Below are 16,811 nucleotides of genomic sequence, written 5' to 3'. Positions count from 1 at the left end.
GAGGCAGAGAGTGTGCAGATTCTTCATTGAAGAAAACCTTGCCAAGAAGGTCTTCGTCTGAGATCTGAGGATGCCAAGCAGCTGCCTAAAAAGTGCAGGGCTGTCTGCTCCTCCTCCTCACATTGGCTGCACATAGTCGAAACCACTACCCCAATCTTTTCCATATGCTGATTTAAGAAGCAGTGTTCCGTCAGAAGCCCAACTAGGGTTTTCATGTCCGACTTCTTAAGGGACAACAAAAATGCCGCTCTAGTGGCCCTAGGCTCTTTCACAAGGATTTTCGCTTGCCGGCAAGAGTTCAAATTTCCTCACTCGGTTGCGTGCATCCTTGCAATTTCACCCTTCAGAGTAGACTTGACAGTAGATGGTCGAATTCCAAGAGCTGGTTCTGCCCCACCATTGTGGATCCAGACCCTCGGCGAGCCAGTCTGTCAGCCTCCTCATTACCGGCGATGTTGGAGTACCCCGGCACCCACATCAGGAATGTTCCGTTCAGTCGGTCAAGCTTCAGCAGCACCTGATGACAACTCCACACCAACTGGCTTGATATGTCGTTGCCATTTAATGCTGCTAATGCCGCCCGACTGTCGGAACAGATTCGAATAGTGCGACCCCTCCATTTTTGTCGCAGAAATTCTTCTGCTGCCAATAAAATGGCATATATCTCCGCCTAGAATATGGTCGTCATTTTTCCGAGGGGTTAGGCCAGTTCTATAATCGGATTCTCCGAGAACACCCCTGCGCCCAATCCATCCTCCATGAGTGACCCGTCGGTGAAGATTATTAGGTCTGTCATCTGAAAAGACTCATGGCCACTTGTCGACCATTCTTCTCTTTCGGTGATTACGACAGTGTATGTCTTTTCAAAGACGAATCTGGAAACCATATGATCGTTCGGCATCAGGGCTACCGGATGTTTTTCAAGGAATTTCCAGATAGACGCATGACCGTTTGATTGGCCGCCTTTCCACGCCTCAATGGTATCGAGCCTATATACGGCGTTGTTGGCTGCTTTCCGTTTCACCTCCAAGTGAATGAGGGATAAATTTAGGATAGCTTCAAGTGCCGCAGTCGGCGTAGTACTCATTGCTCCAGTAATACTTAGGCAACCAAGTCTCTGAATCTCCGTTAGCAGCTTCCTGCTGTTAGCAAGGCTCAGTCTTGGCGACCAGATATGCATGCATACATCAAAATGGGTTTTATTATGGATTTATACATCCAGTATATCCGTTTAGGTGAAAGTCCCCAGGTCTTACCTATCGCATTCCTACAGCACCTGAGCAATCTACAGGATTTCTGATATTGTTCCTGGATATGATGCTTCCACGTTAACTTGGAGTCGAAATGTGAGTACTAAGTACTTGACTGTCTATGCCAACTTTACGTTTACGATGGTATCAACAAGCTGCGGTATCTATTAATGATGCCACCGTCTGATGCAGCTGAGTCACCTGGTGTGATGTATTACGAGATACCTCGCCAAACACAGGTCGCGTGTGAACAATGTGGACTTTGTCTGCGAGGGCAACCTACGTGTGCAAAGACCCCAAATTTGCAGATGCCAGGATAGCCAGGGTCCGGGAGACTCTGCAGCCACAAGTTCCTAAGCCCAAAATGTTTACAGCCGTACTGCCATGGGAGTTATTGAGGGAACACCCTCCATTCGCAAAGACAATCATCGCTCAAGAAATACGAGGAATAGAAAGGATGAAGTAAAACGACGCAGCAACCGGTATCCGGTCTAGGCCTTCTTTAATAAGGAACTGCAGACATCCCGGTTTTGCGCCGGTCCACCAATTCGATATCCCTAAAAGCTATCTGGCATCCTAGCCTACGCCATCGCTCCATCTTAGGCAGGGTCTGCCTCGTCTTCTTTTTCTACCATAGATATTGCCCTTATAGACTTTCCGGGTGGGATCATCCTCATCCATACGGATTAAGTGACCCGCCCACCGTAACCTTTTGGCCCAGATTTTATCCACAACCGGACGGTCATGGTATCGCTCATAGATTCCGTCGTTATGTAGGCTACAGAATCGTCCATCCTCATGTAGGGGGCCAAAAATTCTTCGGAGGATTCCTCTCTCGAACGCGGGCTCCAGAAAACTATTTTGGAAGCTGCAAAAAGCCTAATGCTCGTCAAGTAATAAGCTCTCTGTAGTGAGGCAAGCACAAAGACCAATAAAAACATTCACAATTGTCGAAACTCAAACCCGCGGTAATGAGATCGACGGGCTGACTCTCAGCTAACTCAACTCCCGCGCTTTCGAACTTTTCTTTGCAGCCTCTGAAGGCAGCTTCTGCAACATCACTGCTTCCACTTCTTCAAGAGCCTACAGAATCTGAGATCTAAACGATCGACAGGCAATTCTATATTTAGGCTCAAACTAACATACCCACTCACTACCCCCGCCTTCTAGATGTGAAATATAACTCCGCTCGTGTAGTTGCCGAAAGACGCTTGATCGTTTGGTCACCCACAATATTTAGGTGGGCCAACCATGATAAATCGATGTTGTCAGATAAATTACGCTACTTTGTTCTTATTATGGACACCGTCACACGGGATATCCAACGTCCAGCGCCCTACACACTGCTTTATGCAGATAATGTTTTCCTAGCATCTGATAGCAAAAATGATCTCGAGCAACTTGTCCAAAAATGGAATGACCGCCTCATGCAACACGGTCTCAGATTGAATTTAAACAAAACTGAATTTTTGACGACCGATCCCCATGAAACAGGCACAATCACTGTCAGCGGCAGTGATCTGCCCAGAACTGAGCGATTTAAATACCTCGGGTCAACGCTATCAGCCAATGGAGAACTGCGTTATGAAATTGCTTCACGCATTAACGCAACCTGGATGAAGTGGCGTTCCACAACTGGTGTTCTTTGTGATCGACGTAGCAACGAACGTCTCAAATCTAAAATTTACCGCAATGTCGTCCGTCCAGTCGCTCTCTATGGTTCTGAGTGTTGGCCGACTATAAAAGACACTGAACAGCGTCTTGCGGTAATGGAGACCAAGATGCTACGTTGGACTTGTGGCGTCACACGTTTAGATCACATCCGAAATGAGGATATCCGCGATCGTTATGGGGTTGCACCGATCGAGAGAGGCGTCTTCGATGGTATGGTCACGCAATTCGTGCAAACGAGAATTCACTTGCCAAGATTGGTCTGAGCATCGAAGTCGATGGTAAACGACCAAAAGGCAGACCTAAACAACGGTGGCTTGACACGCTATATGGGGATTTGAAAGCCTCGAGATTGCACCCAGATCAGGCATTCGATAGAGCCAAATGGTGAAACCGATCACGACGAGCCGACCCCGCTTGCGAACGGGACAAAGGCTGAAGAAAAAAGAAGATATAAGAGCAGATAGTATTGGACCCTCATGAAGCCAATGGGTTTCGTGAGAAAGCCACATGCAGATGGTACGGAGTTTCCGAATGACATTCGAAACCGAAGTGCTACCCGAGTTCCAAGGGCAGAGAAAATCGAACGGCATTCTCTGTGGTAGGAATACCAAAGCGCGGACCCCACTATTATCAGAGGGCCACAGCACATGAGTGTGGCCTTCAGACGTATTGCCCTAGGCGATCGCGTAAACCAATCAATGATCTTGAGGTAATACTTGTACCCGTGCGGGTCTTACAAAGGGCCTAGGGAATATACCTTTTTCCTTCTTAGCATGCCTAGTGACCTTACACAGCTGACATGCGATGCACTTTCTGGTCCAAGAATGAGAATATTTGCTATTCACATATGCGGGTAATAGCTCACGATCATAGGCGCTGTAGTTCTGTTGAGCCGAATTTAACTGCTTCGAAAAACTCAATGGCTACAAAGTTTTGTTTCTGATGAAGTGCGACGCGATGTCTAGGGGTACCTCCTGTTGAAGGAATGTCAGGAGTATAGCCGTAGGACTGGCTTCTGGAGGTCATATAACCTGCAGCGATTCCTTCCTTCCAAAGTAGGAAGGCGCTGACGCGGGATTGGTGGTGAATAGCTTCGGGCAGGAAACGTCGGTAGTAGGTTACTGTACCCGAATACTTCCTGAGGTGTTTGACCTCTTAGGCACCAAAAAGCCTGACTTGGAATGTACACTGTGGGGCGATGAAGTGACCTTAAAATTTCACCTGCAGTTGGAGGTATTTGGATTTTTCGGTGAGAACTAGGCTATGTCACAGGAAAGTGCACTCGAGATGTACCAAATGTTTGAACTCGGCGGAGGAGGCGACCACCAAAATCGAAAAAACACAACAGTTTACTAAGTAATGCGCAAAATCTTAGATTGTTTGATTGAAGTGTGCTTCAGTTCCATTGACATCACGCTTAATGCAGGTCAAGCGATAAGCTCTCTGCAGTGAGACAGGCACAAAGACCAATAAAAACATCTATAACGACCGGGATTCGACCCCGCGATAATGAGATCAACAGACTGACTATCAGCTAACTTAACCATCGCGCTATCGATCTGTCCCTTGCAGCATCTGAAGGTAGCTTTAGCTAAATCACTGCTTCCGCTTCTTCGGGAACCTCTAGAATCTGAGATCTGAGCTATTGATAGGCAATTCTGCGCTTAAGTTCAAGGGAAGATACCCGCCCACTACACCGCTTTCGAGATGTGAAATAGAACTCCACCCTTGTAATTGCCGAAAGACTCCTGACAATGATCGTTTGATCACCCACAACATTTAGATAGTCCGACCATGATAAGTCGATATTGTCAGATAAATTACGCTACTTAAGTATTTCAAGGGATTCATAGATACTTTCGCAAATAGATTGAAATTTTAATCTAATTCAATTCGAACATTCCCCCATGTATATCGCATCAACTCAAGCATATGTTTAAAGTTTGCATTTCTGAATGAACCCTTCACCCTTTGAGGCAGTTGAAGTGGAACACAGTTCCTTGTCTCACCAATACTTTACAATTCAAATGAAATCCTCCCTAGGAATGCCATAAATGCATGAATTAAGTGAATAATAACTATTCCAACTAACACAAAACCGTAAAATCTTTTATGATTTGAAATGCTCCTTATTCCGCGTGGAGATACTAAAACTTGGAATCCAAAGGGAATAAAACATTTCTTCTCTGCAACTTCGTGTCTATTATATTCATCCCTTGGCTACCCTAACTGCAATAAAAGCATTTCTACAATCAGCTATCCGACAACATCGCACTGTGGATGCGATAAAATCTAACCTCAATGCATTTTTCGTCCTTAGCAGAACAGAGAGTAATAACGCAACCAACAAATCTCCTGCGCTTCATTCGCAACGCGGATGGCCAAAGAAACTGTAGGGACAGATTCGAATTCAAGACCAGGCAACGTTCCCTCCATTCAAAACTATCCGGCCGCCATTTACTCGGAAAACCTCTTGAGAGATGTTACTTCTTTCACTTCTCGTAAGCATCGCATCCTTCCTCCTCCGGTTGCATCATCTAAACATATTAAACATGGCCAAGGATGGACCCAACGAGGGGAGGGATGTTTTCTTTGCTTCCTTGCTGAATTCTAATTTTTGCTAGCCTGGGCAATATATGACCTGGGATGGAATAGAACAAACTTATCATTGCCGAAGGAGGAGGAGGAATCTTTGGACATTTGAAATCCAAACTGGTAAAATCCTGACACGAAATATTTATGAATTATACAAAGAAAGAAGTGGTCCGGGCTTGTCTCAAGGAGCGCCAGGATGAATAATAAATTCTTTTAGACAAAATTGAGAAAGTTGGAGGATTCATTCGGGTGTAAGATAAGTTTTCGTCCTCATCTAATTTAGTTTTCGTCCTTTGAGGAGGAATAAAATTTTGGTTATGCCGAATCAGCGAAAACGTAAATTAACAAGATGCATCCAATGGACTTCATTTATAATGAAAAGATTCTTCTTGGACTTTAATGAAAAAGTTTCATCACATATTTCAGGCCATCAAGTGGAATTAACCCCTGGATTTCTGTTAGGTTGCACCCGATTTGAGCGAGGAAAAGCCCAAAACCGGATCCACAAAAAACAATTCCTATAAGTTCTGACTTCCGAATATCTCATAGGGTGAGATTCCTGGTGTGAAGTGAATCACTTACTTTCTTCCAAGTCTACACTATTCTTTAACTGCCATTCTTTGACGATCGGTTCCACTACATGTCATAGCCACCAATGGAATCATTCACAATATGTGACCTATTTAGTGTCATTTCAGCCCTCTAATCACATGTCCATCAATGTTTGGCTCATACTTCGAAACAGTTGTTCGTTCGCTCGGAACAGTGTCAACTTGCTGTTGCTTCTGAGATACCTGCTTTCCCAGATCCTGAGATCTTTGGAGCTTCCACATGTATTAAGGATCCGAATTATCATACGGCCACTGCTGCCTACAATACTGGCGCCATACCTAAGTCGTCCTGGTCGACTAATCCCCCGACTTTGTCTGACACGCACTGTTCCAATTTGTCTCTAAAAGATCGCGTGAGCAAACCAACCCAAGAATTGCCCTTCATCAGAAGGACATGTTCCCTACTCAGCATCGGCTGCGCTATGCACCCCTGACAACTATCCTACTGTCACGACATTAGCGCCACCGCATGCTTCCACCTGGGTATTATCGACGCCCGCCACCGCTAAACCGCAGGCCACACCTGCGATCTTCCCGATCTCTTATCTCCCGAGCGGCCCCCTGCTAAACGTTGTCTCGCCACTGAAACAACTGTTCGTGTCGAAGCTAACGTACTACACCATTTCCGACAAAATTCTGGTCTACATCAGAAGCAAGGCCAACTCAACTCTATGTGAAGCGGACGAAGGGTGGGTCTCCTGACCGAGTTATAAGTTACTTCAAACTGACGTATCCCCTTGATTTCGATGCTATCGTCCAATCTTCTTTTGGCCGCAAGCGCTCTTCGTGAAGTCTTATCAGCGAACTAAGCTTCGAGAAAATTTCTGGCTTGCCCAACTGCCTCGATGAACTTAAATGATTTTCACAACTTTAGATAGTTTTACCAAAATGTTTGTCGGGTTTCAAGCTGTCTGCCTTAATATTCCAGCATCACGTCATCTGAATTTCTGAAACCGAAATTTCGAGCTCCTTAAAGGTTCCTCTGTCTTTCGTTGTGACAGAAAATGCGCTGCACTCGGCAAGACAACTGTTGGAGGTGCCCTTATAGCTATTAAGTCCCCTATCCGTGCCAAAATCACCTCCACCTACGATTCTGTCACGATACGAGTCATTCCACCAAGCGCTTTTATCATATCCTGTATATATTTTCCCTACCTCAGCCCCTTTCTCTGTACGAGGATTTCTTCAACAGATTATCAGAAATCCCAATCGCTGTGTTCCCCACAGTTCCTTGCATCCTCTGTGGCGATTCTTATATTGTCTTGGCCTACTACTCCCTTCCTCCCCTCCCTCCTTAATAACTCCACTGTTAGAAACCACTTAGATCGCACTCATGATCTTGTCCCCTCTAACTTTCCTCTCCGTTGGCTTTCCCAATCGCCTCATACCCTCTTACGTTGCCCCTGACGCCCATCAACCTGCACTCGAATTTGACGCTCAGATACCCTAACTCCACTTTCCCGTGTGGCGCGCAAGCCTACCAATTTAACTTTCGTAAGGCGAAATTCGAAGGTCTAAACTCCGCCCAGGCGACAATCAGGTGGGTTTGCCTCTTCTCTCCATTAACGTGTAACCAAACGCTAAACACAACCTTTATCCACCTCCTCTCCTAAGTGCTTGCGTTCTTAACCTGTCTGGTTCACCACTGAAGTCCACAAAAAAAATCGTCAAAAACAAACTGCGAGGAAGAAGTTCCTGTCCTCTAGAATCTATGCTGATTTAGTTTTTTTTCCAAAACTCTGCATTGCTCGACCAAATCCTTAATATGTAAGTCGACAAGTGTTGAAGACTTACTGAAGCGCGGAAACCACGAACCTTTCTGGTCCCACATTCGCAACTCGCACTGCCCTGTCCAGCCATCCCCACCTCCCATTAAATTGTCTGCTCCTCGATCTAACTCCCCCCAACTATCTTGTGATTTACACTGCCGCCACTTTTCCTTCACCTATGTTCCCTCTCCTTCCTCCTCTTCCCTCCTGCTAGTGGATGTAGCCTGCCCCGCATCGCCTAACATTCCTCTTTTTATCCATCTCCTTGTCGAGTACCTCATTGACAAACTTGATGCCAATGTCGGCCCTGGCTACGATAGTCTTCCAAACCGCTTTTTGCGTAAAACTGGTCAGTCCAGCTCCCTTCTCGAGAAGAGAATCATTTTCCCGGCTTGTGGAAAGAGGTTCTCATCATCCCCATTCACAAAAGTGGTGATCGTACGTTTGCTTCTTGGAAAAATATGTCAGCGACTGGTTTCCTGCCCCCGGAAAGATATGTCAGCGACTGGTTGTCCGCCTATTTTAGTTACCACATAGTGAAAGAGCAACAGGGCTTTGTTAAGCGTAGGTCCAATGCCTCCAGCTTGCTCGACTTTACCAACGCTGTCGTTAAATGTCTAAATTCACGGCAGGAAGTGCATACTATGATATTTGCACTGACTTTGATAAAGCCTTTGCAACTGTAAATCACACGACACTTCTATCCAAACTCTCATCTCTAAGCGTTCCCATACCACTTGTTTTATGGCTTGCCTCTTACCTTTGCCCTGATATGCTGCGTGCTGCAAAGAAAGGGTTTTTTCCAGAAAAGTGAAAGCAACAGAAGCTAGTAATGCTTCCGAAGCAACATAACCCTTTTTGGCGATCCTTAGCCTTACAGCCATATATGCCTGTTAAACGCCATCGGCAAACTTTTCGAATGGGTCGTCTACAACAGGCTTTTACCCCTCGCAGAAAAGGATTCTGCACGAAGTAGAACTTGACCCATTCAGAAGAAACTCGACGATCCTGGAAGAAAGGAAATTATGGAAGCTCCTGTGAGGCAAATAAATAAAGAAGTGCACGATGGAGAAAACATACAGAGGAACAGTGTCAGAATACGGACAAATCATCACCAGGCCATCGAAAACATGGTCAGAGCCATTCATGTACTGTACAATAGTGCTAAGGACGAAACAAATGCCTCAAAGAAAACAAGCGTAACTCAGGCAACACAAGCCACGCTTGTCAAAATCCAAAGGGCGGTAAGCTTGGAAAGAGGAGTAGAGAGGTAGCAAACGATTCATTTGGATCCTCACAGGACTCGAAAAGGCAAAAGGGCCTCTCATCGGAAAACGGGAAGTTCAACAAAGTGACCAAAGTCGTGGAAACAGTCGACCCAAGGGAAGTAATGCCCAAAATGGAATCGGGAAAGCAAGGGCCAAGGAGAAACGTGCGGCATCATTTAAAAAAAAAAGGTGATACGACATACGCCGATATCCTCAGGAAGGTTAAATCCAATCCAGAGCTGATGGGCCTTGGAAAAAGCGTCAGCCTAATCCGATGCTTTCAAAAAGGAGATTTAATCCGAACAAAACAGCTTAAAATTTCGTTGGCAACGTGAAAAAATCCTTAGTGAAGGAGGCTGAACTACGGGCCAAAAAGCAGCAGATTGTGATACACTGTAAAAACATTGATGAAATTCTGACCAAAGAGGATGCCCGCGAGGCCCTAAAGAACAGTATGGACCACTCGATTCGCAAGATTCCGCAATCAGAGCACTGAGGAAGACATATGTGTAAGTGGCTAGGCGGTAATATGGGCGTGTGGAAACCAAGCCATCCAAGAAGTAATGAAATTTGCAGAATCAGGTTTCGTCAGGGCAAAAATAGCTGGCTCCTACATATATAGTTGCTTTGCTCCACCAAGTGCGACGATAGCAGAATCTTGGAAGCAAGAAGTCGAAACTTAAAAATCATAGCGGATGATTTGAACGCGTGGGGGCTTTCGCGGAGATAGAATTGGTCTTGCAAATACCGGAAATGTATCCAGCACTCGTGGGATAAAGTCGGGCTCAATAGTCGCTCTGACATATGTGAATACCACATTGGCGAGGAGAGCGGTCTGGTTTCTCATTAAGCACTATATTTATAGCAACCACGAGGCAATTTTCCTCCAGATAGAATATGGGCCATGTGGCGATTTGCTTCCCCGCAAAGCTGAAAATCAGGGCTGGTTCGTGAAAAAGTTTGAAGAAGGTGCATTCATAGTCCTGATGACTTCAGAAAAGGTAGCGCAAATGATGAGACGTATGATAAGGACATACAACGCTGCCATGTGGAGGCGACGAGTCCTCACAAATAGGCGATCAAACTATCGATGGAATCTCGAAATCGTGGAGCTGCGGGCTGCATGCTTTGAGCAAGAAGGATCTGCTAGCAACCTGGAGGGAGACCAAACTTCGACCGAGAAATGGGTAGTATATGCCAATCTTCGAAGTAGGCTTAAGTAGGCTATACAGATCAGCAAGCGAGAATGCTTCAAGGAACTTTGCATGAAGGCAGCCCAAAACCTCTGAGGAACAGCGTACGGGGTTGTTACGAAAAGGCGAACACCCCCCCCCCCCTCCCTTGATATAGTGATGGGGCTCTTCCCCCCGGATAAAAGGGAAGACAAAAAATACAAGCATTAGACGCCTACTTTAACCGAGGAGGAACTGATAGAGATTTGCCGGAGAATCGATGATAATAAAGCTCTCGGTTTCGATGTTGTTTCCATTAGGGCCCTTAAAGTCGTTTGCGGAACAAAACACGGAGGCGGTGTTGATTACTAACCATAGGAAAAGAAATACGGTATGACTTCAAAGCCGGTTATCAAATACCTAGGGAATGATTGATGCTAAGATCAATTTCAAGAGACACTTGGTCTAGGCAAGGCGGGAGTCGTTGGAAAAGTGGTAGCAACGGTGGGATAAATCGCAGAGAGGTCGCTGGACCCACACTTTGATTCTCCATACTGAAGTTTGGATTCAGCGGAGACACGGCGAGATTAGCTACCACCTGGCCCAATTGCTGTCAGGGTATGATGATTACAGGAAGTATCTGCACCAATTCAGGCTGGATGATTCTCCCTTTTGCTCTGAATGTGGTTGTATGCCTGAGGATCTGGACTATGTCATGTTCTACTGCCCACGATTTTGTTCAAAACGGAGGAGCTTGGAATACTCTCTGAAGCATAAGCCCACAAAATATCGTCGAGGAAATGCTGAGATCGGAGGCAAAGTGAATTCCACAATCAAAAGGATTTAGGCGGGAGGACACAAAAAACGGAACAAAACCTTAAAAACTGGAACGTAGAGAGAAAATCCAAACCCGGGGTGAAAATAGTACAGAAAACGAAACCCAGGTTAAAAATTATATTATTGTGCGGAGAAAATTATGCGGGCCTGCCTAGAAAGCCACAGACCCGGTAGAAATCCCCCGTTTCCACCCTCTTCTCGTCAGGCCTGCTTAGAAAGCATCCACCACGAGCATAGCTCTTGGAGAAATGATGCAGAATATAGGAGCGCCGCGGCATACTTGCAGGCTGCTTCATAATTCGGGTGGTGAGATTCACATTCACAGTTTAGGGAACAGCGCTACATGTTTTAGGCACCTTACACCAACTGAGTGCGGCCTACTGAAGAATGGCCCTTATAGGGCCATCAGGACCGTCTCAAATAGTGCGGCATTCGTCAACTCGGGAATGATGCCGCCAGGTCGGTTGTGCAGATGACGTTACGACACTTGCCGCCGGACGCACTGTTGAAGCAGAAGCCACTGGTAAGCGAATTGATGACTCTGATGGTTTCAATCTTGTGCTGGAGAAGAGCGAAGTAATCATCTTGATCAGAAAAGGAATCCCGACCGTGTGTCCCACATCGACAGGCGAGTTGACTATAGAGTCAAAACCAGCGGGTAAACAACTTGGTTTAATCTGCAGTCATTAGACCAGCTGAATTGATGAAATCAAATAGCTTCTCTCCTCTTGGATTGCATTTGCTACTGCCCCAACAAATACGTTGAGCATTCTCATCGCAACCTTTTAAGCGCTCAAGACCACTTGATTCTGCATTCGTTATCAGATCCCTTAATTCTTGCGTCAGTGCAAGATACAATGAATCATAGACAGAGCCAACTATGATGTTTTCCCTATCGTCATTAATCTGGTATTGTACGATGACAGTAACAGTCCTGAGAACAGGACTGCCTCAGCATGGTTGCCCCTAACCGGCTTGACATCCGTGCACCAGCTTTCGGTCTTATGGATCTTTCATCGTAGAAGATCCTAGCCCGCTTTATTGATCCAATGCCACAGATTCCATTAAATCGAATCGATGGCTCTTGCATCAGAATAATGCAGGGGCAGTCCTGCATCTATGTTAGCCTCGCTGCCAGCTGATAGGAGGAGGTTTTGGCATGCTCCAGATCCCCACGCATTTGCTTTCTCTGAGAAAAACCGCACTAGGAGGTATAGCAGTTCCGATGTCCTCACCCATGCAAAGTCTCTCATCCCGCAGAGCATTCGTCTGTTTTCCACTTAACACCCTCACTGATTTGGTTTGGCCCCCTACATGAGGATTGACGATTCCGTAGCCTACACAATGACGAAATCTATAAACGATACCATGACCATCCGGTTGTGGATAAAATCCGGGTCAATAGGTTACGGTGGGGTCACTTAATCCGTATGGATGAGGATGAAAAAGAAAAAGAAGACGAGGCAGACCCTGCCTAAGATGGAGCGATGGCGTAGGTCAGGACACCAGACAGCTTTTAGGGATATCGAATTAGTGGACCTCGGCGCAAAACCGGGATGTCTGGAGTTTCTTATTAAGGCAGACCTAGACCGGATACCGGTTGTTGCGCCGTTGATGATGACGAAAGGATAACATGACAACGAGGTTTCATTTCGATAAGAAGTTTGAAACACGTTGGAATAACAAGGCAAACTGGGAAAACGTGGCTGTGGCTTAAACAAGGAACTGATTACTTGGCACCCTGACAGATCCCTCACAGCAGGGAAAGAAGGAAACTGTACTTAGAGGCAATGAGTAAGCACACTAGCATATACCAGGCGGAAATATACGCCATAGACAAATATACCTCCTTTGATTTCCAAAAGAACTATAGGGGGCAGAACATTCCTATTCTGACTGACAGCCAAGATCAAGGCACTTAAGTCCAACCAGGTGAAGTCTAAACCGGTATGGGAATGCCTTGAGAGACCGAATAAGCTCGGCTCGCATAATAAGGTCTGGATACTCTGGGATCCAGGCCATGATGGGTTGGAAGGCAATGAGGCAGCGGACGAACTAGCCAAGAAGGGAGCAGGGACGCCTTTATACGGGCGAGAACCCTTCTATGGAATTGGAATGAGTCAGCTGGGGGAACTATACTGGACGAACCTACCAAGAATGGAGCAGTCCGCGTTGCTTATTCGAGGATACGAAGGGCACAAAGGACTGTTGAAACCTCACCTAGAAGAACCTCCGAATCATAGTGGAAATTCTCGCTGGTCATTGCTGACTAAACTATCTAGAGAAACTAGGGACACTGCCTACAGGTTCTGTGCTGAGTGTTTTGAAACTTATAGGTTTGATTGACATAATATAGTTAATGGATACACTATAACCAGTAAAAGGGGCACAATAGTTCTTTAAGGGCGCAGTGCGACCTGCCTTTAAAAGAATAGTAATAGACCAGTAGCGTTCCCTTCTTCCACTCTTCCTAGTAAGGGTGAGGCAGAAGGTTCTGACAGGCAGGATTCAACCTGTAGTTCCCAGTCCTTAGTGCCGAAAATTTCCTTCCTTCAAGTCTTCCAATTCCGATTGCAGATAGATTTAAGCAGTAGTCCGAGGACGGGCTGGCTATAGTCAGATTTCCATTTGCCTTGGGTATTTGTAGATGGTACCCCAAATCCATCGGATACTCAGTGATATCCAAGATAAACTTTTAATTGGGTAAGTATACACCATTAAATTAGATAATACTTTCAGAAAGTGAGGAGTGGTTCCATGGAATGCCCTAAAATCATCGCAGGACTCACTCCCAATGAGGCGTTTTATTCATGAGATGGAGCTCTATTGTCACTTTTATATGAATTTTAATGACCAAATAGGCGCCTCCATTCACCAATACATTCCAAAGGGTGCTGATGTTTGTGTTCTAATGGAGTCTCTCAATAGTAATGCATTCAGCCTTCATTAAACGACTTCTAAGGACATTAGAGTGAATCACTAAATTCAGGATTAAGATCTTTGACTTGCTTCTTCCCGAAAGGGATAATATTTGACGTTATGAATATGTGCATATGCAAACATCCATATGTATGTACGTAGCTCATGAATTTGCTGAAAGTATGCAGAAAGCAAATTCCACAGTTTCCTCTACTGACAAGGACTTTGGGAACAAACGTTCCTGGCTCTAGCGCGTTCGAAACAATTAGTGCCATTTGAGTCCGCTACCAAACAAATGGAAAATTTCATGAATCCATGCAAAGAGTGGATGTGAACACAAGAATGCCACACATATTTGTATGTGCGTATGTATGAACATATATATCCAGGACGATGTCCTTATGTATGCATGGTCATCAGGTACAGGAGCTACATTAAAATAAAACACTCAGCGAAATGCACGGTACTCACCTTGAACAAATACGCTCGATGCATTCAAATCAAGGATAACAACGACACCTAGCACGATTACGACAAGGCCATTCATCTTCAATTAGTTCACAGGATCATCAGAGGGTATTCTCGCCGTTTGCATTATATCCGTTCGCCGACCGACCGATTAAAAACACCACTCACACACATGCACACGTACACATGGCGAAGGACCGCGAGAAAGACCAACTTGGATGGGATAGGGCGCAGGATAACACGCGAGCAAGGATATCCTCGTGTCGTGTACTTGCCAAAAAGAAGACAAAATGCAATAATAATAACAACAACAGCAACAGCAACGACCACGGAGCGGAACTGATGTGAAGAACAGCCCCCCGTTTATGCGAAGCACATATTCAACCCTCGTACCACGAGCCGCCCTTCCGTCCGTATCGCAAGTCCGCTTTCGTTATCGCAATCGTCCCTTCCGTTCTCCTGGGTTGCGCACGAGGGAATCGAATTTATAACTCCGCTGTGGACCGAAATCAGTGACCACTTTGAACACTTAAAAGGACATTATCCTTCCTTGTAAACTATGCGAGCACGCGTTATTGTTTTAGCAGAATCCACGGAACTTTTCACGGATAGATAGTCGTGCAGGAGGGAAGGATTTATTTTTTTTTTTTTTTTTTTTGGCAGAATTATCCTAGAGACCGGAACGAAGTGGGAAGGGATGCACTTTTCGTTTGCTTCAGCTCAGACTCGGTGCGCTCGAGCAGCACTGCTTATCGGGACATGCAACTCTAGGCGGAGTGAGCGCCTCAGGGTGTCCTATATGCAAATCACACATCCCTGTGCCTGTCGAAGTTGCTGAAATTTATTCAGATTCGACACACCTCTCTTTCACTTTTGTCACTCGTATCCTATTCGCTATCGATTATGCTTATCCTCGCTGCAGATTTTCGTGCTTCCGCACAGATGACTCCCAGTGAATTTTGCTCCTAAGCCAAACTTTTCCCACAAATTATATCACAGCAGGATTTCGTGTTCTTGGAAAACTCTCACACTTTTCTATGGGATTTCTTCGTCCTTCCTGACGAAGACTGAACCGCATTCGCAAAAAATTTTTCAAGGAGCACGTAAGGCATATGGCACCGCACACACTTGAATATTTCTTTTCAAAGGACAGATGTCGACACAACTGATCGTGCATGAGATGTAGCAAGGACTCGAATGGCAAAGGACCGAAGGCTTTAACATTTATATGGGCGGCAACATCATCGAGTCCTTATGGGATTTTCAAAGAACGCGTCAAAAGACAATGAAAACCACACGCAAAACGCCGCACTTTTGGAATTCCTCGCGTTCGCAATTGCGCTCCCCCCGCCCGACTTTTTATCCTTGAGTGTCGGGAAATCCTGTCACACTATATCCATACTGCCCAATTGGAAATTCACAGACGCATACACTTTCACACAAGGATCATACTTTTTTTTGGAATATTTCTTTCAATTTGCCCCCATTGCGACCACTAAAAACCTAATGAGCCAGTTAGCGAGCACTCTATTGTTCGTCTACTTGGAAATTGGAAAATTGGGGGTTGCACGCTCTGTTCCTCGTTTTTTCCGTCTCAACAGAGAAATTCTTTATGTTGCGGGGAAATTGACAAAACTAAATTAACACTTCTCAATAAAACGACAAGCAGTAGCAGACACAACAAAACCACCCTCACTTCGCCATATGTACACATACTCTAATATAGGGGGTGTCTTATGGGAAAGTGCTTGGCTAGCAAGCGGAGTGCACGTGTTTAGGTGTGTGTGACTGAGGAAAATTAGGGAAATACCACTCATACACTGAGGTAATCTTTGGAAAATGTCTGTTCACAATCGTTAAGGGATGAATCGAGGGTTTTTCCAGCGAGCGAGATTGGAATGTTCAGACGCGGTTTGGGTCGTTGCTGGTAGTAAGACTAGGTCACTTCCCTTCCTTCTAAGGGTGGAAGGGTGAATATCAACAGAAATCATAACCAACGGAATTTCCGTTAATTATTTCGCGATAAAAGCATTCATTCCCGCTTAATCATTAAGATTTAGCAGGACTCGTCCCATATTTCGGTTGGTATCTCCACTGAAATGTGGCCTACTTCACCAAACACCCCCTCAATGGGCTCATCTGCACGGAGCCGTTTATTTTCTATTCCAGAAGCACTTGGTGCACAAATCTTATATTTTGATAGTGGAAGACTATTGGATATGCATCCATTCTATTTTTAAAACTTTTC

The 16,811-nt window shown here is 45.4% G+C and overlaps 1 protein-coding gene across 1 annotated transcript in view; it reads right to left on the bottom strand.

Annotated features, from left to right (window-relative positions):
* The window catches only part of LOC119650400 (roundabout homolog 1-like), a 32,659-nt gene extending 16,415 nt beyond the window's left edge, over window positions 1-16,244 (bottom strand). Inside the window, exon 1 of the mRNA XM_038053179.1 lies at window positions 14,567-16,244. Coding sequence (XP_037909107.1) covers window positions 14,567-14,642 — 76 coding nt within the window. The 5' untranslated portion in view covers window positions 14,643-16,244. The remainder of the gene's footprint in view (window positions 1-14,566) is intronic.
* Between the last annotated feature and the right edge of the window lie 567 nt (window positions 16,245-16,811).

Source organism: Hermetia illucens, chromosome 2, assembly GCF_905115235.1.
Source record: "Hermetia illucens chromosome 2, iHerIll2.2.curated.20191125, whole genome shotgun sequence".
NCBI lineage: Eukaryota > Metazoa > Arthropoda > Insecta > Diptera > Stratiomyidae > Hermetia > Hermetia illucens.
The sequence above is the reverse complement of the archived record's forward strand: the minus strand, read 5'-3'. Positions and strand labels throughout refer to the sequence as shown.